Source organism: Kuraishia capsulata, genomic scaffold (genome assembly GCF_000576695.1).
Source record: "Kuraishia capsulata CBS 1993 genomic scaffold, Kuraishia_capsulata_scaffold_6, whole genome shotgun sequence".
Classification (NCBI taxonomy): Eukaryota; Fungi; Ascomycota; class Pichiomycetes; order Pichiales; family Pichiaceae; genus Kuraishia; species Kuraishia capsulata.
In genome coordinates this window covers 46,654-68,522 of record NW_019172955.1, presented here as the reverse complement: position 1 = coordinate 68,522, position 21,869 = coordinate 46,654, and the positions used below count along the sequence as shown (strand labels likewise).

At 44.7% G+C, this 21,869-nt stretch overlaps 13 protein-coding genes across 13 annotated transcripts; 3 read left to right on the top strand and 10 right to left on the bottom strand.

The window, feature by feature from the left end:
* Nucleotides 1-542: 542 nt before the first annotated feature.
* KUCA_T00004773001 (uncharacterized protein) lies at nt 543-785 on the top strand (the record flags this gene model as incomplete). The annotated part of the gene is made up of 1 exon (XM_022605851.1): nt 543-785. One exon carries the CDS (start codon nt 543-545, stop codon nt 783-785), a length of 243 nt encoding a protein of 80 aa, XP_022460778.1.
* A 170-nt stretch (nt 786-955) lies between these two features.
* On the bottom strand, nt 956-3,729 carry KUCA_T00004772001 (uncharacterized protein; the record flags this gene model as incomplete). Its single annotated transcript, XM_022605840.1, has 2 exons — nt 956-3,511; nt 3,625-3,729. The coding sequence occupies 2 exons, from the start codon at nt 3,727-3,729 to the stop codon at nt 956-958; spliced, it is 2,661 nt and encodes an 886-aa protein (XP_022460777.1).
* An 840-nt stretch (nt 3,730-4,569) lies between these two features.
* On the bottom strand, nt 4,570-5,664 carry KUCA_T00004771001 (uncharacterized protein; the record flags this gene model as incomplete). The annotated part of the gene is made up of 1 exon (XM_022605829.1): nt 4,570-5,664. The coding sequence occupies one exon, from the start codon at nt 5,662-5,664 to the stop codon at nt 4,570-4,572; it is 1,095 nt and encodes a 364-aa protein (XP_022460776.1).
* Nucleotides 5,665-6,421: 757 nt separating this feature from the next.
* On the bottom strand, nt 6,422-7,762 carry KUCA_T00004770001 (uncharacterized protein; the record flags this gene model as incomplete). The annotated part of the gene is made up of 1 exon (XM_022605818.1): nt 6,422-7,762. One exon carries the CDS (start codon nt 7,760-7,762, stop codon nt 6,422-6,424), a length of 1,341 nt encoding a protein of 446 aa, XP_022460775.1.
* Nucleotides 7,763-8,131: 369 nt separating this feature from the next.
* On the bottom strand, nt 8,132-8,992 carry KUCA_T00004769001 (uncharacterized protein; the record flags this gene model as incomplete). The annotated part of the gene is made up of 1 exon (XM_022605807.1): nt 8,132-8,992. The coding sequence occupies one exon, from the start codon at nt 8,990-8,992 to the stop codon at nt 8,132-8,134; it is 861 nt and encodes a 286-aa protein (XP_022460774.1).
* A 400-nt stretch (nt 8,993-9,392) lies between these two features.
* On the bottom strand, nt 9,393-10,316 carry KUCA_T00004768001 (uncharacterized protein; the record flags this gene model as incomplete). The annotated part of the gene is made up of 1 exon (XM_022605796.1): nt 9,393-10,316. One exon carries the CDS (start codon nt 10,314-10,316, stop codon nt 9,393-9,395), a length of 924 nt encoding a protein of 307 aa, XP_022460773.1.
* Nucleotides 10,317-10,654: 338 nt separating this feature from the next.
* Nucleotides 10,655-11,326, bottom strand: KUCA_T00004767001 (uncharacterized protein; the record flags this gene model as incomplete). The annotated part of the gene is made up of 1 exon (XM_022605784.1): nt 10,655-11,326. One exon carries the CDS (start codon nt 11,324-11,326, stop codon nt 10,655-10,657), a length of 672 nt encoding a protein of 223 aa, XP_022460772.1.
* Nucleotides 11,327-11,942: 616 nt separating this feature from the next.
* On the top strand, nt 11,943-13,001 carry KUCA_T00004766001 (uncharacterized protein; the record flags this gene model as incomplete). Its single annotated transcript, XM_022605773.1, has 1 exon — nt 11,943-13,001. The coding sequence occupies one exon, from the start codon at nt 11,943-11,945 to the stop codon at nt 12,999-13,001; it is 1,059 nt and encodes a 352-aa protein (XP_022460771.1).
* An 85-nt stretch (nt 13,002-13,086) lies between these two features.
* On the bottom strand, nt 13,087-14,760 carry KUCA_T00004765001 (uncharacterized protein; the record flags this gene model as incomplete). The annotated part of the gene is made up of 1 exon (XM_022605762.1): nt 13,087-14,760. One exon carries the CDS (start codon nt 14,758-14,760, stop codon nt 13,087-13,089), a length of 1,674 nt encoding a protein of 557 aa, XP_022460770.1.
* Nucleotides 14,761-15,012: 252 nt separating this feature from the next.
* Nucleotides 15,013-15,981, top strand: KUCA_T00004764001 (uncharacterized protein; the record flags this gene model as incomplete). The annotated part of the gene is made up of 1 exon (XM_022605751.1): nt 15,013-15,981. The coding sequence occupies one exon, from the start codon at nt 15,013-15,015 to the stop codon at nt 15,979-15,981; it is 969 nt and encodes a 322-aa protein (XP_022460769.1).
* An 18-nt stretch (nt 15,982-15,999) lies between these two features.
* On the bottom strand, nt 16,000-17,448 carry KUCA_T00004763001 (uncharacterized protein; the record flags this gene model as incomplete). The annotated part of the gene is made up of 1 exon (XM_022605740.1): nt 16,000-17,448. The coding sequence occupies one exon, from the start codon at nt 17,446-17,448 to the stop codon at nt 16,000-16,002; it is 1,449 nt and encodes a 482-aa protein (XP_022460768.1).
* Nucleotides 17,449-17,945: 497 nt separating this feature from the next.
* Nucleotides 17,946-19,547, bottom strand: KUCA_T00004762001 (uncharacterized protein; the record flags this gene model as incomplete). The annotated part of the gene is made up of 1 exon (XM_022605729.1): nt 17,946-19,547. One exon carries the CDS (start codon nt 19,545-19,547, stop codon nt 17,946-17,948), a length of 1,602 nt encoding a protein of 533 aa, XP_022460767.1.
* Nucleotides 19,548-20,095: 548 nt separating this feature from the next.
* On the bottom strand, nt 20,096-21,532 carry KUCA_T00004761001 (uncharacterized protein; the record flags this gene model as incomplete). The annotated part of the gene is made up of 1 exon (XM_022605718.1): nt 20,096-21,532. The coding sequence occupies one exon, from the start codon at nt 21,530-21,532 to the stop codon at nt 20,096-20,098; it is 1,437 nt and encodes a 478-aa protein (XP_022460766.1).
* Nucleotides 21,533-21,869: the final 337 nt, after the last annotated feature.

The window sequence follows — 21,869 nt, the reverse complement described above, 5'->3', positions numbered from 1 at the left end:
CACTCATTTACAATGACAATAATCAGAAAAAAATGTATCACGGATCAATTTGGGTAGCAAAAAAAATGCGACCTCGGTGAGGATCGAACTCACGATCTTGCGATTAACAGTCGCATGCCTTAACCAGCTTGGCCACGAAGTCATTTTGCAGGGTAATTTTTTTGGACTTCACTATTCCTTCCACGCAGGTTGGTACACGATTCTAGAGCGAAACAGAATGAGCAGTCTCATTTGGCATTGAAGCCAAGAAAACATAGGGCATCTTGTCGGAAATGTTTCAGTACTCCTGTCGTCAGCGCATACATCTTCTATCCTTGTAGTGAAACAAATATTGGTCTAGAAGATGTCTTGGTAGGATTCCTCAAACGCAGTGCACTGCTCAAATTCGAGCTTACACTTTCAATACCGCAAGTGCTTGCACGATTGAGCAAGATAGAAGCACAACCAACGCTCCAGCAAAGCCCCGAATGTATATGTGCTCTTACTCAAATGGCAGTTAGGTACTCGGGTCTCCAAAAGGAAGTCTTATCTTTTTATCGACAATGCATACGGTGTGTCAAGACGAAGCCAGTAGTAAGTCACCAAGAAATCTGATAACTAGAGAGATCAAGACTAACGCAGGAACCCAGAAAAACCAAGATCATTGGAGGCAGTTTATTCGAGAAGAGTTTGCAAAGAACAAAAATATTCCCAAAAAGAAGTTTGGCACAATTGAACACTTGATAAGGGCGGGCCACAAAAGGTACGAAATGTACTCCAGCGATGCCATTACAGACGTTCATTGAATACTCGGCTGCCGTACTACAAATTTCATTTTTATCTAATCGATTCATTCTTGACTATACAACAAATTCTTGACTATATAACCCTGACTTTGAAATATTTCTCTCCGCTTACAATATTTCGAGAACGAATACTCACAATGCAAAACTAGACCTGGCCCGAATAACCACACCTATTCTCCCAACAAATAATCATAATGCAGGAACATCAACTCAGTAACTGCACTTCTGGAGCCCATGTCGATCATCTCTCTGCTAGGGTCAGCCTCTTTGTATCTTGCTAAGGTTGGAGCAAAAACAACAGACAAACTATGCACGTTCATCCTGTTTTCGTTCCCACTATTAGAAATGAGCTCAAGATGCTTGGAAAGTCTCAGCAAGACTTCGCGATTTGAATTGGGCAGGTTCTGTAGAACGTTTCTGAGAGCTTCCTTTTGCTCTGAGACCTCCAATGAACCGATATTGATGAAAGAGTCGTAAAAACTGTAAGGTATGACTGGTTCAGCCAGTTTTCCTAAGTATCTTTTGAGTGTTCCGGTGACACAATTGATATCTCCAGATATTGCCTTTGCCAAATTTCTCAAATCGGATTCATCTCCTAAATCAAGTTCACGGAAACTAGTCTCCAGTCTGTCTATTGCTGAGGACGCACCACTGATCCTATATATACCTTCCGATTTGAGCCCTCTCTTTTCAACTTCCGCGATGCAACGCTCCACAATGAATGGTATTGGTCTTCCCTCATAATCCGCTCTGTCTTGTAGAGTAGATTTGTACAACTCTTTTCCTGGAACGGCCACTTCAGCGGGGATCTTTTGGGCATTTTCCGAGTTTCTAAGGGACAAGAAGTTGTTGCTCCTTGATTTGATCATAGAACTGAGAAAACCAGACTGTGGAGGTACTTCAGTCTCAACCACCTCATTTTCGTCAATTGATATGTTCAGTGCATTCTGGTATGAAGGTGATGATGCCAGGATCCCCTTCGTGTTCTTAGAACGTTTCCAGAAACGCGCCTTCTGACGAGACCTATCAGCTGAGTTTTCCAAAGAGTGCACTGTTTCGTCAGGATTCACAATGGCAATAGGCTCAGCAATCTTCGAGCTGTTTGAGGAAGTGGATGTCTTTTCGGAAACATCGATGGTTGTGGATTCATCTGTGGTGCTATTGAGGCTCTTTGCTCTGTTTTGTTCAACTTTGGTATCAACTTCCAGTTTCTTCTGCTGTTCCAGTAACACAGCAATATCAGTTGTCAGATTGGCTTTTTGTGTCTCCAAAGTCTCCAAGTCTCTCATCAGAGCAGTTTTTTTGTGGATCAGGTGGCTTACCTCGGCTTGAAGACTGGACAATTGAGCCTCTGCCTGTTTATAGTCCTTCTGAACAGAGTCTGATATGGACCTTTTATGAGTAGTTGGTGACCGAGACGGTATGCTTTCATAGGATGCAAGGGGTGGTGTGCTGAATGCTGCTGTGGAAAAGACGGGTGTAGTATTCGGATCGGCGTCAGTATCGGTTTCGTTTGCGGCTTTTTCAAGTTTCTCTGCGGTTGAAGAAACTTCAAGGTTTCCACTTATACTTCTCTTATGACGATGAAAGTTGAAAATCTGCTTTGCTTTGGGAGAGCGAATGGAGAAAGCTCTTCCCAAGCCTCCAGAATGCTTTCTGGAATGGCCCTGAGTAGAACCAGATTGTGAAGTCACAGGATCTGTTCGGTCTGGAGTAGACGGAGGTGAAAACATACGTGACGGAGTGGAGGGAGGTTCTGCAGAAATGTTGCCAATGTTGAGACCCTTCATTTCGGTCGTCAAACCAGAAAACGCATTCTCTCCAATAATCACCGAGCCATCCTTGGACGCTGATTCCTGGGCAGAGACCCTGTAGGGGTCGTTGAAGAGTTCATTCTCGTCATCGTCTTCCTCGTCATCTATTACCATGGCCTTTCTGTTACCAGGAGACATCACTCCCTGCATGTTGGATCTGATGTTTCCGTATGGCGATAGCGAAGAGAGTGCTGGAACTTCAGGCGTTCCTTCAGGTGTATGTTTCAACGACTGCGACTGGATATACGCATCCTGTTGGACTTCTTGGTTCAAAACCGGGGTAGAGTTTAGGTCCAAGTGCACTGGAACAGAGCCCACTCGGTCAGATCTCCTGGGCGACCTTACGGGAATGGAAATGCTAGAAGCATCGTCCACGTCTTCCGCAGAATGTTCTAATTCTCGACTCAACTTGGACTTCGTCTCGGTCTCAGTATCCGCGTTCTGTATTGGAAGTGTAGACGAGGACCCGCTTGAATGTGCCGGTGTCTCGGGCAAATGCTTGTCATATAGGCTCGAGGTTGTGGATGCAGAGCCTTCGGAAGAATTCGTGGGTTTCAGAATTCTCCTGGAGTCGTGTTTTTTTTTCCTGCTGATTAACCGCTCGTGACAACTCATGCAAAAAAGACCCTTGGAGGTACGCGCATACCGGAGGTCCTCGATCTGTCGTTTGCAAGATCTACACCTGAAACATGAAGAACAGTATGCGTCGTTCCCGGTCAAAATCGCCAGATCATATATTTTCTTTCCGCAGGACTTGCAGGAATATGAGCATTCCGAGCAGACCAGAGCGCCAGTGCCCAACACAAGAAAGTTGGAGTTGACCCCTAATAGCCTGGAGCACTTGGAACAGTTGAAACAATGGGTGTGCCAACGATCACCACCCAACTCATAGGCATGGCCTTCTCTGATTGCCTGTAAAAGTGTCAGTACGTAAGCTTCGCGTTTGAATATATTTTTTTCTAGGTTGTGGTTTCGATCTAGATCTCGACCTTGTCGCTCACTCCCCGGATCACTACGGCACTTACCAGTCCACATTTCTTGCAGTTCTGCCCCATTTGCTCGTCGATCTCATCCTCTGGCGCGACATGGACGTTCGCCATGGTCTGGACATACGTTAAAGCAGCAGACATGGTGGTTGTGATAGCAGAGTGTTCGGCTTAAAATCACTTGGGAAATGTGCGAATGAACAAGCCACGCGGTGGCCGCATTTCGAGAATCAGGAACGCATCTCCCTGAGGTACACGTAAAATTGGGCCGGATTCGGCAATGAGCTGAAATTTGGGAAATCAACTGAGGGGGAAAGGTTTTTTTTTGGATTGTGGGTTGGAAATAAAGAGGATATTTAAAAATCAGCGAGGAAATATTTAGGGTTTTAGGTGGAACGCGCTTCTTTTGCTTTTTTTGATTTTATTTTATTTTGCTTTTGTTTACGTTTTGATTGTCCGTATTGTTGCCTGTACCACTGGTTATTTGCCTGCGTTATAGTGTGTGCGTATATAATGGTCTGCCAGTAATGTGTGGCCCAATTGTGCTATTAATATCTGCCACAGGGATGTGCTAAGTGCTTGCTGCTGGTATCAATCAATGTCTGCATTTAATATCGGCGTTTGGAATCTGCATTTAAGATCGGCGTTTAATATCGGCATTTACCATCTGCCCCATGTTTGTGTCTACTGTAATTGCCTCTAGTAGAACTTTCTGTATCGTTGCTGCGGGATTCAGGTATGACTCTGCATACAGCACTGCATGCTTGTGGTGTCCGCCGCATTACATGATTTCAATACTCATTTAAGTCTGGCGCTGGTGTCTCCCAGAAAATCTGTTATTGCTGTTTACAGTGTCTGTACATAATTCTCTAATTTGTTGCTTTGGTCAATAACTCCAATTTATTTCTTGGCTATGTTGCTTATCCGGTGCTATCCGGTGCCAGCCTCTATTACTGCTTCCAACCTCGACCTTTGCATTCTCCCTTAACCACCAAATACGCCTTCAAAGACTACCTTAATGACATCAACAGTGATACCGTGAAGCAAACATAACTGGAGTAGGATCCTCGCCTTCTGCGGATTCATATAACCTGCAGCTATGCTACCCTCGCTATAGCCTTCTATCTTGGGCAAAGATCTTCTGGGGACCACTCCTTCGTTAGATCTTCTTGAATAAACCATGGGAACTCCGTATCGCTTCCACAGAGTGAAGGCATACTCATTGGTCTCGGCAGTCATGGAACCGGCACCACAACCGGCAAATATGATGCCTTGGGCGCCTAAGTGCTCGATAGAAAGTCTGATCAACTCCTTATCGAAGCCCTGGTGAGAATAAAGAATGGCTACACGCGGCCAGTCGGGAGATTGCAGTACACTTTCTCTGGATATGACCTGCCTGATCAACCCAACCGCAGACGGTTTTGCAGGCGGATAGAAGTAGTTTATCTCATTATCGATGAAATTTCCCAAATAGCCAAATTTTCCGCTAAATGTCTCCAGAGAGTTCGAATTCGATTTGCTGATGAAAAATCCCGAGGAAATCTGGTCATTGAACGAAACAAGCACTCCTCTGTCGCGGGAGCTCTTGCTGGCCGCTACCAATATGGCTTGGTAGAGGTTCATGGGTCCGTCTGCTGACAATGCTGATGCCGGTCTCATACTTCCGGTCAATACCACTGGCTTTTGAGAGTTGATCACAAGTTCCAAAAAAAAAGCGGTCTCTTCCATGGTGTCGGTCCCATGAGTAATGACGACACCGTCGTGATCTGCAAGACTTTCTACCACCTTTCGGTGCAGCAATGCCAAAATTTTGTCATTCACCTCGGTTGACTCAACATTGCATACTTGTTCGTAGAAACAGTCGCAGGTTTGAGTGACATCTGGAATTTGACTTAGCAATTGGTCAATCGTCAGCCCAAGATCATATCCTGCTGTTTGCGTGGTTGAGTCAGCCTTGGATGCAATTGTACCTCCGGTACCCAATATCTTTACTCTAGGCTTGTGATTAGGCGAAGTGGATTCAAGAGTGAACGAGCTGACTATTCCATTTTTGACGCAAACATTGTCAGGCTGAGTCATTTGGGAGAATGGAGATTGGTTGGAAAACTTGTTCTACAGAACATTCTCAGAAGTTGACGTTCGAAGATTAGATTTTCTTTATCGCGTCAGGGTCACGTGACTTTTTTACAACCGAAGACCCTCAAGCTTTTGATTTGCTTTTGCAAGCTCACCAGCAATTCTGTTTGCGATATTGACTGAAAGCTTTTCGAATATCGAGTCTAGCTGTCCGTCTGTCTATCTTTGTTTTTGAAAAAAAGAAACTGTTTCTTCGATGCTTAAGATTCTACATCGTCTTGTGTCGTCTCTCATGAAGACTCTTGGAAAACTCTAGCTCTTTGCAATCTTTAAAATAAAATTGCATTTCGTCTTCAATACCCTACTCAGGACAAGTTTCCTTGTTTGATTCAGTTTGTGGAATCATTGAAGTGTGGCGACACTGGAAATATTCATTTTCAACGTCTTCTATCTGTACTATGGGGCTAATTTCGGCCCTTGTCGGATAACATATCGCGGGCATTTTATCAAATGTCCTGCTCGTCTTTTCTTCATGTTGCCCAGAATATTATCCATCCTGGCATAAGTCTCCTGATAACCCCGACCTCAACAGATTTGGACTAAGATTGCATGTTCAGGTTGCGGTACAACGTTGCGTGCATCACGCGATGCATGCGATTGCATATATCTGCATAAATTTCAAAATTTATTAGTTGACTATTAGTCAACTATTAGTTAAGCTTAATTGACTGATAAATTTTGTAGGGTGGTAGTCCCATATTTATATAAACTTGAGTGGTGGCTTCTTGTTCACGATTGGCTTAGCAGCCTCAGAGGTCCAGAAGGAACCGTTAGGATACTCGTACGTTGCCAAAGACTCCTCTTTGAACTGCACCGAATATCCTGGAACCTTCGGCGTGATCACATAACCGTTTTCAACCAATGCTGGATCATAAAAATTTTCGTGGAGATGGCCAATGTATTCCAGCATAGACTTCTTACCACTGAAAACCACGTAATCGATAGTGGCGACGTGTTGCGTGAGTTCTGGTAGTCCGACTCCACCGGAGTGAGGACAAACCTGAACTCCAAACTTTTTAGCCATCAGAAGAACAGACAGCACCTCATTCAAGCCACCTAGTCTACATGCATCAACCTGTGCAATGTCAATTGCACCCAGCTGAAATAGTTGCTTCCAGATAACTCTGTTCTGTGCCATTTCACCGGTAGCAACAGCTATTCCATAAGGCTTTAGTGCATCTCTGATGGTCTTGTGCCCGACACAATCATCTGGTGATGTTGGCTCTTCAATGAACCATGGCTTGAACTCTGCAAGCTCTTTTACCCATTCAATTGCCACATTCACATCCCAGACCTGATTGGCGTCGATCATGAGGGTTTTGTCTCCAATAATCTTTCTGGCCAAACTCAATCTTCTCTTATCTTCAGCGAGATCCTGACCAACCTTGAATTTGAAATTTACATGACCATTGGCCAGATCTTCATGAAGAAGATTTACCATCACCTCGTCAGTGTACCCCAGCCAACCTGCCGTGGTGGAATATATAGGAACTGCATCGTTGTTGATAGCATCCTCTATCCTGCCAGCTTTTCCAACAGAAGAGTCCTTGAGCAATTGAATCGCCTCTTCTGGGGTGATCACATCGGCGATCCAGCTGAAATCAATGGTGCTAACCAGCTGCTCTGGAGTGAAGTCTGCCACCAAGCGCCAAACCGGCTTTCCCTCCTTTCTAGCCCACAAATCCCAAATCGCATTGAAGATCGAGGCAGTAGCCAAGTGTATAACACCCTTTTCAGGACCAATCCAGCGGAGAGAATCGTCACTAACCAATTTGTGCCAGAACTTGCCAAAGTTGGCAGTGATTTCTTCCAGTTCGCGACCGATTACCCACGAGCTCAGAGCATTGATGCAAGCACAAACCACCTCAGTTCCTCTCCCATTGGTGAAAGTCATGCCGTAACCCTTCAGAGAGGAGTCATCGGTGGTAAGATATGTGGCGGCTGCAGAGTAGTCACCGAAGTTAACGGCATCAGAACCAGTAGCGTCCAGAGTGGTGGGGAAGCGGATGTCGTGCGTTTTGAGTGCGATGATTTTAACCATTTTTTAGGAGGGGTGATATTAACCACAAAGGAGGGGAATAAAGATCAGGGCATATTGTGGTTTAAATACCTGTTTAAAGATGGTACCTATTAAAGCCTCAAACGTGGGGAAGCCCGATCAGAGCCGGATATTTTTGACTTTTTGTGGGGACGCGGGATGGTGGGGGTGGGCAGATCCTCAGGCACTCAGTCACGAGGGACAGGAGATTAAGTAAGGCACTCAGTGCGGTTCTTTCACTTCAAAAGTTTTGTTTTTGAAACAATAATACAATATAGCAATTGGCAACCTATTCATAAGATATTATAAGCGTCATTAAGAACCAGTTGGGTAATCTCAGTGCTACTCTTTCGAATTCCTCCATATTTGTCCTCACGCACGACCCGATGAGCCGCACACATCCATCCAGTGTTCAGTCCTCTGCACTATGAGATCATTAGACACTTCGATAAGCTCGGTCAGTCCCACTTTGTCAGCATTCTTCTCGAAATACTCAAAGTGTTTGTCCAAAACAAGCCTATTAACGTTCAACTTGGTCACTCCGAGTTTAATATTTTCCTTCAGCAATTCCTCGGTGAAATCGTTTGTGCCATGCAGCACCAGTCTCACGTCTCTGGCCTTGCACACTTCCGCAAGCTGTTTTAGCAGATCCAGACGCAATTGAGGTCCCTCGGGTGGATAATTTCCGTGAAAATTTCCAAATGAGGGTGCAAGCATGTCAACACCTGTATCAATGAATTCCACTGCATCTTCGGGGGTAGTTAGCAAGCCCTCCAGGGTGGCTGTGTCCATTACACCGTCTTCTGTTCCCTCGATTCTTCCCGGTTCTGCTTCAGTCGAAATTTCATGCGAATTGCAGAGCTTCACCATTTCAGCTGTGAGTCTAAGGTTCTCCTCCTTTTCGTAATGAGACATGTCCACCATGATAGAATCAAACGGCAGCTCCACAGCTGCTTTGACCTCTTCCGGGGTTTGGGCATGGTCCAGATGAACCGCTACTGGAACCTTGGCTCGCCGAGCACAATCAGCTGCCGCTCTAACCAGGGCGCCGTTGGAATTCTTGATCGCCCACGGGAACATCAACACCATAACGGGCGAGTTCTTGTTTTCTGCGGCCTTGATGGTGGAAGTGACCTGGTCCAAAGTGTAAACCACAGTGGCAATGATGCCGTAGCCACCTTCCTCGGCTGCTTTGAGGATTTGCAATGTTTTATTTGTGTTTTTCCATTCCATTTTGAAGGCTAATGGAAGGAAACACTACGAAGATTGGCAAGGATGTGTGAGGAATTTATAAGACATTGATTGGTCGTGTGGGGGTCACCCCACTCTTTTTAGAGTTACCCCATGCTTTTCGAGGCTCGATAGTGGGATCAGAAATAAGTATGGTGAGGCGACTTGAGGCATCTCAGATGTAGAATGATCCTAGATTTCTTTCTGGAACAGGAAGAAAATCGGGTTCTTTGAGAAACGGATGCAGGCTACCAGAATCTTAGTTATCACAGAACTTTGAAGCAAAACCACAAAAAGATTGACAAAAAGGCGGTTTGGGGAAGAAATACATACTTCATCACCAGAGACGTCTCAAAGTTCAACCAGATATGTTTTTTTAAGGTGTATATAAATTGCAACCTGCTCAGACCCCAGTATGGTAGTCAACACTATCGTTCCAGTCGGGGAATCCCAGATTGATTCCAAACTCTGCAGCAATATATCTATAGTGGTTTGCGATTCCATACTCGTTTAGTTTGGCCAAATCCTCATTGGAAATCTTTACGAATTCCCATCCCTGCTTCAAACGTTCCAGGTTTTGCGTTCTTGGAAGAACAACGGTACCCTTGCAAACATGGAACGAAATCAGGATATCAGTTGCTGTGGCCTTGTATTTCTCGGCCAATTCATTGACGAGTGGAATTTTGAGAAGAGGTGCTCCGCCAGATCCCAATGGAGAGAAGGCCTCCATCAAAATTCCATGGTCACGACAAAATTCCACCAGTTCAAGTTGAGGTAGACGTGGATGAAGCTCGACTTGATTGACAGCTGGAATCACATCAGTTTCCTTGAAAAGTCTCTCCAGGGATCTAATGCTGTAGTTGGATACTCCAATGGATTTGACCTTCTTGGTGGTCTTTTTTATCTCTATAATTTCTTTCCAGGTATCAAGGGGATCGAACCTCTCATCGACGGTAAATGTATCTTTAATAAAGCATAGTGGCCAATGTTGAAGGAACAAATCAACATAATCTAGTTGAAGAAACTCGAGAGAATCGTTGAGGGATCCCAAGGCATCATCGTGTCTTCCGGGCCAAACCTTGGTGGTGATGAAAATGTCCTCCCTTTTCACGATACCCTCAGTGAATGCCTTCTGAAGAGCGACACCAATCATAGGCTCGCTTCCGTAGTACCAAGCCGTATCAATATGACGGATTCCACTTTTCAACGCAGTGATAATACAGTCGGTGACTAAGTCCTGGTTCTCTCGCGGGAACGCTGTTCCCAGACCGACCGCTGGAATTTTGTTTCCGTCATTGAGTGTAAAATCAACTTCAGTGGCCTTCATTTCAACAAATTGAGTTTAGCTAGGCCGAGAGTAATAGTATACAGTCACAAACTATAAAAACAGCAAGAGATTTTTCAGTCTTTATACATTTAGGGGTAGGAGCCTTCGGGCTGTTGTTGCCCCGCATTTTGCAATCGCGCAGAATTTGGTATGCACACCCGCAAAAGGGCAAAGGGTCTTCGGAGTTCCCGGTTTTCTTTTCTGATTTAATTGTACAAAAAGTTCTATTTGTAAGCCAGGTAGCTTAACAGATTTGGGAGTGCAGATTTTCAGAGTTTCAAAACAGCTCCCTTCATTTGACCTTGAAAATCGCCAGATTGAGTATTTGAAAGGCACCTTTAGCTCTGCCGCGCAATTATCAACGACTCCACAAAGGCCACACCACTCAGAACACCATCAACTATTATCACCTCCCTTTCGAGCTTTTCCTCCACTTCTTTGGCAAGTCCAACCATACCAGCACATCCTAAACATATCACTTCCACGTTTGTCTTTTCAACCACTTCTTTGCATTTATCCAGAATTGCAGTGCCAAAAGCGTGCACTTCGAGAACACCCAATCCGGTTCCAAATGTTCCCTTGAACTTCACTGCTGAACCGGTGCCCAAATAGTTGTCTACGGCCTTGTCCAAAAGCGGCTTCCACGAGTTGGTTGTGGTGACAATTGCAAAGTTTCCGACATCTAAGGCCAAGCAGTGTAGTATGCTCGCCTGAAAAATTCCTGTGACCGGTTTCTGTTTTCCAACGAGCTCTCTAAGCATGTACACCAGAGGATGGTCGGAGAAACAACACACCAAAAAGCCATCATAGTCTTGGTGCATGTTTTTAAGTTCTTCGAAGCATAGATATGCAGATTCCACCTCTTGTGAGACATTATAAATTTCCTTGGGGCATTTGGAGTTGGAGCATGTGTAGAATCCGACAGGAAGCCTAGTGCGATCTTGTAGACACACCCTGAGATTGTCCTCAAGGGAAGGGGAACTAGTAGGATTTATCACGAGTATCTTCATTGTTACCAGAGGAAGAAAACTTTGCAAGGACATGATAGTAAAACATTAAAAGCCTCTCGTTATTTCACCTTCCAATTGTTCGTTATCGCGTGTGGGTACAAACTTCCCGATCCGGAAATAGGCTCAACGCACCTGTTGGCTGCAGATAAGAGATTTGCACATCAACCCCGGAAACATTGCAATTATTGTCCACGAATGTGGAACTTTGCGCCGTTAAAACTGCTAAACTCGGAGGCCAAAAATAATAATCCCTACCACATTGAAGAATCACCGTATTTCAAGAGCCTGTGACTTCTGTCACAGAAGGGCAGTCAAATGCAGACCCTCTTCTGAGGATGGTGTATGTTTGACATGTCTTGAACATGGCCAAAAATGTACAGTTGATAGACCCAGAAAGAAACGAGGACCCAAAAGACCGGTCTCAAGATTGTGTGGTATTTTTGAAGAAGAACCCATCCAGCCCATAGTGAGAAAACTGATTGAGGTGCATTTTGAGAATGTTTACCCAATCTTCCCGCTTCTGGATGAGGCTGAATTTTTGGAGTCTTCAAGAAAAAGCCAGCTGAATGATGACCCAATATGCTGTTCACGTTTGCTTGCACTATGTGCGCTTAGCATGAAGCATGTCGAGGATAATGCTCTCATTTCAGAGGTGGATCGGTCCTTTTGCCGTTTTGAGTCGTCTTTCTTCCTGGAAAAGTGTCTTCAATTGCTTCCTTCAGATCTTGTATCTTGCCGAAATAGTCTCGAATATCTACAAACTTTGGGGTTACTTATTCTCTACGAAAACCAGTCGGGAAATGATGTGGCACTGCAGCAGTACATGGGAATGTATCTCACAATGATGGCACTTGACGGTCTCCACAGCGAACTGCGCTGGCCAAAAGATATTGATAAAAGGGAAGTGCAAACGCGACGCCGATTGTATTGGGTTTTATATCGTTTAGAAGTTCATTCTGCTTATGTGATGGGACACCTGATACGAATGCATGGATCCCAATCGTCTGTGCTTTATCCCCAACCCGTTGATGAAGAAGAGCCGGATTACACTGGTGGACTTTCTTCTGGAACATGGTTGGTAGGCTGGAATTTTATCACCGATTGTTATCGGATACTGGAAAGTTGTTTCCAGGTCTTTAACCCCAGGAGCGAGACTGGAGGATTATTTTCAAAGGACGCTAACCACTCAATTGATGTTAATTTGGATTTGCAAACTCTTCAAAGGATTTCCACCGAGACACATAAAGCTCTCCCTTTCGTTTTCAAAGAAGCTAGCGCAGATATCAGTGATACTCTCACCATCAGAAATGGCTTTCAGGCAGCTAACATAGCATGTACAATGTTGCTCATGAGACTGGTTTGTTTGTCAATGGAATCTGCAGATACTGTTGCTCATTCTCTTGATGTGGTCCATGAACTTATTAAAAGTACAAGCTTAATTCCAAGTGCCTATTTCCGAGCCGTGGGAACGCCAATGTTCCAGGAGTTATCCGGCTTCGGTTACATCCTAGGCCGGTTTGTTGCCAATCCCCTGCTTGAAAAAGAATTCCTTCACGTCAAGGTGGCATTGCATTCACTTTCCGATCTTCTGGAAAAACTCAATGACTTTAACGATAGTCTGAAGATATCGCAGTTCAAAAGCTATCTGGAGAAGTTTGACTCAGTAGTTAGTTGAGTGGAATGGCATTAGATGATTCAAAGTGAAATCGAAATTGTTACTACAGAAGTAATCAAAAAGTAAAGTAAATTGTTCTCATATCTTATGTCTCTCCAGATATAACTTTCTCAACAACAACGTCTCCCTGTTTCTGGACAGTTGTGACGGAGCCCTCAGTATCCACCACATATTCATCTCCAAAGGTTCCAAAGTAATCTCCATCATCAATAAGCCCGAGACCACTCACAGGAAAGAAATAGCATAATACGTAATAGACGAAACTGGATATCAAACAACCCAGTAGCCAACATAGACAATATACCTTAGACCAATTACTGGTCATATCGACAGCGCCTTCCTGAACGAACTTTACAAATCCTGGAAGGAGAGGCCAGACTCCCATTATCCACGCCACTGGTGCTCTGAAGTTTATGCCTTTGGTATACCAATAAATACTTTGGTCTGAAATATCATAGAGATCGGTCAATTTGAGTTGTCTCTTGCGAACGAGATAGAAGTCACTGAACAGGATACCTGTAAAAGGACCAAGAAATACAGCATAACCTCCGATAACCGTCAGAAACTTAGTAGCTCCGTTCAGAAGCGACCATGGCTGCATTATGAATGCAAACGCAGCAGTAAGATACCCTCCTCTCTTCAAGTTGAACCATCTGGGAAGCAGTCCTGAAAGATCAATTCCGTTAGATAAGGCGTTTTCAGCAACTGCAATACCAAACTGGGAGAAAATGAATGCCAAACTGGCAAATGCAACAGCAGCCCGCGATCTCGAAGAGTCGTTCGCATACTTTTGAATTGCAGAAAGAAGACTGAACGGCTCCCAAAGAAGGGACTCCTCGGGATATAATTTAGTAGCGCAAGAAGTGCATACAATTCCAATCAAAGCAACCACCATGGTGCTGAGGGGAACAAACAATATCTGAGCCAAAAACTGATCGCTAGGTTTTTTGGCAAATCTGGTGAAATCCGATTGGGAGAATATGTGGGTGGAGATGGAGCCCACATTGGACATGATCCCGTAGACCAAGGTCCAACCCAGGGTACTGCCCTTGACCTGCTCAACACCAGCAACCGTAACATCAGATAATAAAGCTCCTCCTCCACCAGCTCTAGCACAGCACCAAATAAGCAATATGAATACCGTAGGTATCACCGTGATGGCTGCCACAGCAAACGGTCTCTGGAACTTTTCCGGAGGAATCCTGATTAAAGGCAGGCACAGTACTGAGAAAATGATGAAACAAGTGAAATCACCAGTCGTCATGGTGCCTTTTGCAAGTTCCTTATTCAGGCTTCTAAAGGAGGGCCATAGTGCCTCGATGAAACATTTCAGGGTCTCTCCACCCCACCAAATCTGAGTGGAATACCAAATGAACGACAAGATTATTCTGTTCACGAGCGGAAATATACCTCCAAAAACACCCCAGTGGGCTTTCTGCAGAATGGGGAAGCCGACATGCCATTTGGCTCCAGGATAGCCTGTCATCACACAGATGATTCCTACCATGGTGTTACCAATTATCACCGTCAACATCGACTGCCATACATTCAAACCAAGCGCTATGAGCGACGAACCAGTTGTCCAGCCTCCAATGTTGAAAGAACCCGTTACAACCCATAGTCCAATAAAACTCCAAGGTCCGTACGTTCTCCGATGAGGGGGAAGAGGCACGGTGTCTTCGTTGACATAGGCCTTGGTATGCAAAGCAGCAGCTGGCCGTGGTAGCTCTAATTTGTGCAAAACATTTGATATACCCATCTTTGTTTGCATATAATTTGACGTTGATCCAACCGTATTCTTTGGAGACAGATATATGCGTGGATGAAGTAGATACGGCTTCCTGAAAAAAGGCAGATGTGTCTCCTCGGTTAAACGGTTAAACTGGTAAGCTGCAGGGGGCATAGGCCCTTATCATGCGATAAGCGCCCCTTATCGGGATCGGCTTCAAACACTCAAATAGCTAGCTCGAGAAACGCATTTGTTGAATACTTTCTGTTTTTACGGAGCCAAATGGCTGCAAACTCGGCAACCCCCAAGTTTGATCTTCCATTAATAGATATCTCGTCATATGGACAGGGACAAGAGGACAGACTGGTAGAGGACCTTATGGCCGCCGGAAAATGGCCTGGTTTTTTCTATCTGGTGAACCATGAAATATCGCACGACGAGATTGACAAAATTATAAATTTTGCTCAAAGCTATTTCAAAAACACTTCCTCGAAGGAAAAAATGAAATGGAAAAATTCAAGTGGCGATACAGGGTACACGGATTTGAGGGATGAGAAGCTATCTGGCTTGGGCAATGGTGATTTGAAGGAATCGTATTATCTCAGCGAGGAAAATTTGAAAAAAAACAATATCCCAGCAGAGTTTGTTGCTGAGAAGCAATTTCTGGATTTATTTGTTACTAAATGCAAAAGAGTCGCAAATACAGTCCTCCATGGTTTATCTGTGGGCTTGGGTTTACAACCAGACTTTCTTTCCAGCAAACACAGTGGAGAGAGAAATCGTCTAAGACTGATTCATTATCCTCCCGTTGAGGCCGTTTCAGATCCAGACCACCCGAGCCTGGATATAAGGGCAGGACAGCACTCAGACTATGGGTCGCTGACCATGCTATTTGTATCTCCAAAAGATAAAGGAGGCCTCCAGGTTCTCATTGATAACACCTGGTTTGACGTACCTATAATCCCATACACAATCATCTTCAATATTGGTGATGCGCTAGAGTTCTGGACGGCAGGAATGTTTCGCTCAACTGTACATAGAGTTCTTATTCCCAGAGACGACTCTGAAAACAGGGATAGGTACAGCATACCGTTCTTCGTTCAGCCCGACACTGATGTGATACTGAGTCCGATTGGATCGGGTGGGGACATAAGCAAGTTTGAGAGAATTCTCAAAGAAAAATATCCAGGAGGCATGCCTACTACTGCTGGTGAACATTTACAGAGCAGGATTAGGACTACTTATTCTTAAAACACAATGTCAATTTTGTTATTTCTCTAAGTGATCCTCAAAGAATTTCTTAATGTAGCCAGCAGAATCTTTTGGATATCTGGTGAGTTTGTCATCGAAATCAACCCAGGTTACTCCAAATCTTGTGAAGCCCTCCTGCCACTCGAAGTTGTCAAGGAAAGACCAAATGATGTAACTCTTGACTGGAACTCTGCCTTCATTGACAAGATCAATAATCTGGTTCGCGTAGTCTTTGAAATAGTCAATTCTGAACTGATCCTTGAGCCCAACTTCACGTGGGAGATTGCGCTCGTTGGGACAAATAACTCCATTTTCGGTGATGTAGATGTCCTGGTGGTAGCGATCGTAGAGATACTCAAGCAATTTCCTGAATCCCCATGCAACTGGACGAACCCATGAAAGTCCAGCTTTAGGTCCAATCTCCTTACCATCGCTTCCAATTTGAGTAGGCTCAATATCCGGCATGAGTTGAGCCATGAAGTCAGTGGGTCCAATCGGAGTGGTACGCTTCTTGATGTAGTAGGCCGTGTAGTGGTTAAGGCCGAAGAAGTCGTTCGATCCCTTAAGCAGGCTTTTTTCTTCCTCGGTGAATACCGGGAGTCTATCACCAACCTTACTTTTGAGGTAATCAGAATAATCACCAAAATAAACAGGATCAGAGAGCCACAGAGAAGCCTTGTGCATGAACTCCTCGGCAGCTTCCTTCGAACCTTCCGAGCTATCGTAAGGTTCTCCCCAGTTCACGTTGATAACAATTCCAAGCTTCACGTGAGGATACTTTTGCTTGTATTTGGTCCTCCAGAGGTTTATTGTACGAGCATGGCAGACCAACAGCGAATGACCAACGATGTATGGCTCGGTCAAACTGTTGCCCTCGGGGCTTTTTGTTCTATCACTAGATCTACCCGGAGCATGTGCACCAATGCAATGACCCAGGATGGAGTAGATATTTGGTTCATTAATAGTCAACCAAGTTTCAACCAAGTCACCGAAATTCTCGAAACAGACGTCTGCGTAACGAACAAAGTCCTGAACAATCTCGTCCTTGTTCAAGAACCCCAAATATTTGTCCTGAAGAGCCTGTGGCGTATCCCAATGAAAAATGGTTGGCATTGGCTTGATCCCGTTTTCCAAAAGCTTTAGAATAAAATTTCTGTAAAAAGCTATTCCTTCTGGATTGACTGGATCGTCCCTTCCACCTTTGGGGATGATTCTGCTCCAGGATAGAGAGAACCTGTAGGCATTGACCCCGTAGCTCTTCATCAAAGCAATGTCTTCTTCCCAGCGATTGTAGCTATCAGTAGCAACATCACCACTCTTTCCATCTTCGGTGTGAGTAGGATCTCTGCTGAAAGTGTCCCAAATAGATAGCTCTCTACCATCTTGCTCGCAGGCCCCTTCAACCTGGTAACTGGCAGTGGCATAACCCCACAGGAAGTCTTTTGGCAATTTCTTTATTTCTGGCATGATTGATATTAGTTAGCAAAATAAGGCAGAATAAGGAAGAACAGGCAAAATGAGTGCAGAGGAACCCTATTTATATTTTCTCCAGGTTTCCCGATTGGAACTATACAAAATGTGGGGTGAGGCATAAAGTATCCGGTAGTGGCCGGATATCAAAAAAGAGCTGGCCTGATCTGGAAGTATATCCAAGGCGATGAGAAGTGAAAATTCCATTCCACTTGCCTGCTAATATTTCATAGCGTGTTATCGTGGTCTGTTTTCAAACTAATGCATACTAACGTAACGCTGATACTGTATGCCGGAAGCTGGAGCACAGTCATGATGTGATGACCAGCCAAGTAGCCCCTCAAGTAGCCCCTCAAGAATGGATCAAACCAGGAATGTAATTGTAATAAATGTAAAAGATATGTATAATGTCCTCCGCCATTCCCAGATATTTCCAGGATGTTCTTCAGATCGTCGTAGCCCTTGCTAGCTTCTATTATAAATTGCCTGCTATTTCAGACTCCGTCGCCGATAGCATTATCAACATCACCACCTGCTCCTCCTCGCCTCACACCATCACCAAAAACGTCAGCAGCCTGCTCCAAGGTGAACCCTCTTGTCTCTGGGAAGAACAAGTAAACAACAACAATCTCAACTCCAATAATACAACAATATACAATGTAGTATCTCCAGTGCAGTGCGTCCATAGCCACGGGGTTGATCAACCCATTGAATACACTGATGACCTGTTGCCAACACTGGACAATTTGTAGCCCTTTGGATCTCAGAAAAAACGGTAGCACCTCTGTGTAGTACAGATATGGCAATCCATTGAGTCCTAAATCGTAACACATAAAAAACAGAAAAACCATTGTCAAAATGGCCTTGCTCAAGAGCGTACTTTCGTAGTTGCCCTGTTGAAACTTGGCTGATAAAACGGTCCATGTAACAAAAACGAAAAACATTCCCGTGGTACACGTGAGAAACATGATCCGACGACGAAACCGGTGCACGCAATATAGAACAAAGGCACAAACACCCAAGTTGTAGACATTGAGGGAAACGTTGATCCACAATTGTTCCACTGCAGATGTGTATCCAATAGATCCCAGGATGAGAACTAAATAGTACGAAATCAAAGCATTTCCGGATAGTTGCTGCATGCAGGCCAAAAACGAAATCACAAATAATCTGTGTTTATTTGCTCTGGTTGCAAAGAATTCCAGCCATGAAGTGTTGCTGGCAGAAGACTCATTCTCGATGGCTATAGTGATTTGTGCCATTTCAAACTCCACCAAAATGGAATTGAGGTCACCCTCAGCATGAAACTTTACAAGAATATCTCTAGCCTCTTGAGATCGGCCTTTACTGATCAAATATCGTGGGGACTCAGGAACAAACCGGTACAAAGAAAGCTGCAGAATTGGAAAGAAGCATTGGAGCAGAGAAGGCCCTCGCCAACTCCAGTTCGATGATTCCCCAGTTTGATAGCAAAAAAGTGTTATCAAAGCTGCCAGCACGGAGCCAACATACCACGTGTTGCTGTAAATTGACGTGAGAATGGTTCTGTGTGTAGGGTAAGCAAGTTCAGATATGTACAGCGGACTCACTATGCTGGTCAAAACAGCCCCTGCTCCCATGATGAATCGTCCACAAAAAAAGGCCTCGTATGTCCGAGATGAGGCCTGGATTAGAGTACCTAATATCACAATCAAGGCTCCCAATGCTGTTGGAACCCGCCTTCCGTAAGTATCTGCCAAATAATGACCAGGTAAAGAACCACAGATTCCACCCAGGGCACTGCTACACGTCAAAATGCCCAGTCTCCATCCGCTTAGTCCGTCGAAATAGAGACTCCAGCTGGGGATAGACTGGAGCCCATTGAGCATTGAGCCATCAAATCCAGAGCTTGCTGAGCTCAACAACGCAAACAACGAAAAAAAGTTCAGTCTTCGCAACTGTGGTTTCAGGTACCACGCTTCTTCCGAGTCTGGCAACACGTCTTCAAGGGCATAATCGACAATTCCTTCCCGAGTAACGGAAGCAGAACTATTCTCATCTATCACTCGGCCCCGGATCGGATTTTTTGAATCGCGTGGAAGTGGTGTATAAGACATGACCTTTGGCGAGCTATATTATGACCGTGCAATGCGTAGAGAAGTTATCTAATCAGGGGTGTGATGTCACTGCACTACCTTGAACCTGCCACTACCCCATTTCCGGCCTACGAAGAAGATGAATTTAATCCAAAGAATGGCGCTTGCATAACCGGTCGTTGATTACCCCAATAGGAAGTTATGCGATGAGCCTCAGTAGGGGACGTTTCCTAGTCGAGAAATTCTACGCGCCGAGTAAGATTATTGGTTCGGGCACGGGCATTTGAATCGAGATATTTGCGGGTGTACTGCAGGCCCCCGTACCCCATTTTGGATACTGATGGAAATGTAACGCGGGGCTAATTTGGGGGTCAATAGAAATGATTACAAATTCTGCTAAGTAAAGAATGAGGAGATGAAACACTATTCGGAGTTAAGAAGATTTATCAAGATTTTCGTCGCTTTTCAGTGTCTTTTACTGAAAATAGAAAGGTGGGAAGAGGGGTCGAAACCGGCATTTTGAAAAGTTAATTAAAAATCCAAATCTATGAAGTTCCACCATACCACCTTTAAACACTTGCAGATAAAATAGCATTCAACTCATCTCTAGTCTGCAAATTCTCAAACTTGAATGAGGAAGCTAGCTCGTCTAGCTCTTCAAAAGAGAGATCCCTGAAATATTCTGCAAACTCAAAGGTCAAAAACTGCGAGAGAAGACACTCTCTAAGAACACGATCGATATAACCGTCAATTGCGAGGTTGTTAGGATAAACTGCTTTGTGGAATTTCTCCGGAATCTCCTTGTGGAAGTGATCCTTAACTGCATCGTAAATCGATTCCACCTCTTTTGGAGCAATTCTTCCCCATTTGTCAATACCGAGACGTTGCTTCTTAGCCAACCAATCCTTCAAATGGGAATAGTACTTGGACTCGGGCTTGACAAACGTAAGACCCTGGTATCCAATATCTTTGTAAACCCAGATAGACCAACCAATACCTGTGCCGTCACCGGATGGGTCTCCTCTACTGTAGATACTGAGCTGCTCCTTCAAGGAGGCATATCTAGCCAGATTGGTAGCAACAATATCTGTGTCGCCTCTGACCTCGGAAGAGTAGACTGGACCAAATTCACCGTTCCAGACCGGAGCCTGGATCTTCTTCATGTACTCAATTTTTCTGTTGTATTGACGTTCCAACTTTCCTTTTTGCTCTTCAGAGCCAGTGAAGACATCAAATCCGGGGAAACCATAGTACGAGTAATCGTGGATGGCATAAACAGATTTCTTGATAGGCTCGTCTGGGAATTCAGTGAAATCCATAGCATACTTGTTTCCATCAAGGAAGAAAATGTGGTTGGGGTCAATCTTCTCTACGGCATCAACGACTTTTCTGTAGAAGTTGATCAGACGATAACCTTTGGAGTCTGCAGGCTCGTTTAAGGGGTTGTAACCGGCAACCCAGGTGTTATCCTTGTAGTGTGCTGCGATCTTCTCCCAGAGCTCGATTGTTTTGTCTTGGAAGTAAGGGAAGGACCACAGAAGTGCATGGTGAGTTCCATTGTCCGAGTGCCAGTCCTGGTTTTGTCCTCCTGGAGCAGCGTGCAAATCAATCACCGAATAGATCCCGTGTTTGGAACAGATATCTACGTATCTGTCAAGCCACTTGAAACCGTCAGGGTTGAAGTTTTCGAGGTCATTGTCTGGGTAGAAATGTCTGTAGTTGACTGGAATTCTCAAACAGTTGAAGTTGAGAGACTTGAAGAACTTTGCATCGTCATCAGCCCAGAAATACTCGTAGAACTTGTCGAAGAAAAAGTCAAACTTCTCTTTTCCCAGAACCTTCAGCAGGATCTGCTTGTGCTCGTCCTCTTGACCAGGAAACCCTGTGATGAAGTTCTCCATATTGAGTCCACCACCAACGGCAGCACCCTTGAGGACGATCTGTTTGCCGTTCTCATCAACGATCTTAGTCCCCTTAACTTGCAAAAAACCCGAACCAGTAGACATTATTGAAGGTAAATTTTGTTAGATTGAATAATAAGTTGAGGTGCACCCCATCGCCTACGAAAAGCGACGGTGGTATCTCCTTTTATCTTCTCCGGATTTACTGCGAGACTTGCCCTTCCCCAGATCGGGAATTGTATCCTATGCGCGCGCCACCCCGCAAAAGCACAGAACCGGTATGCAGAACCGGAAATCAGAGCCACCGAAAACGCCACGGTTCAAAGAAATCCCGAATTCAGTCGATGCACGTCGGGGCTCAACCACGGACCACTGATCGCCCCTGCCACCGGAGACCTACAAGTTTCCACTTCTTGTCTCTTTTCTTTCCCTTACTTTTCTT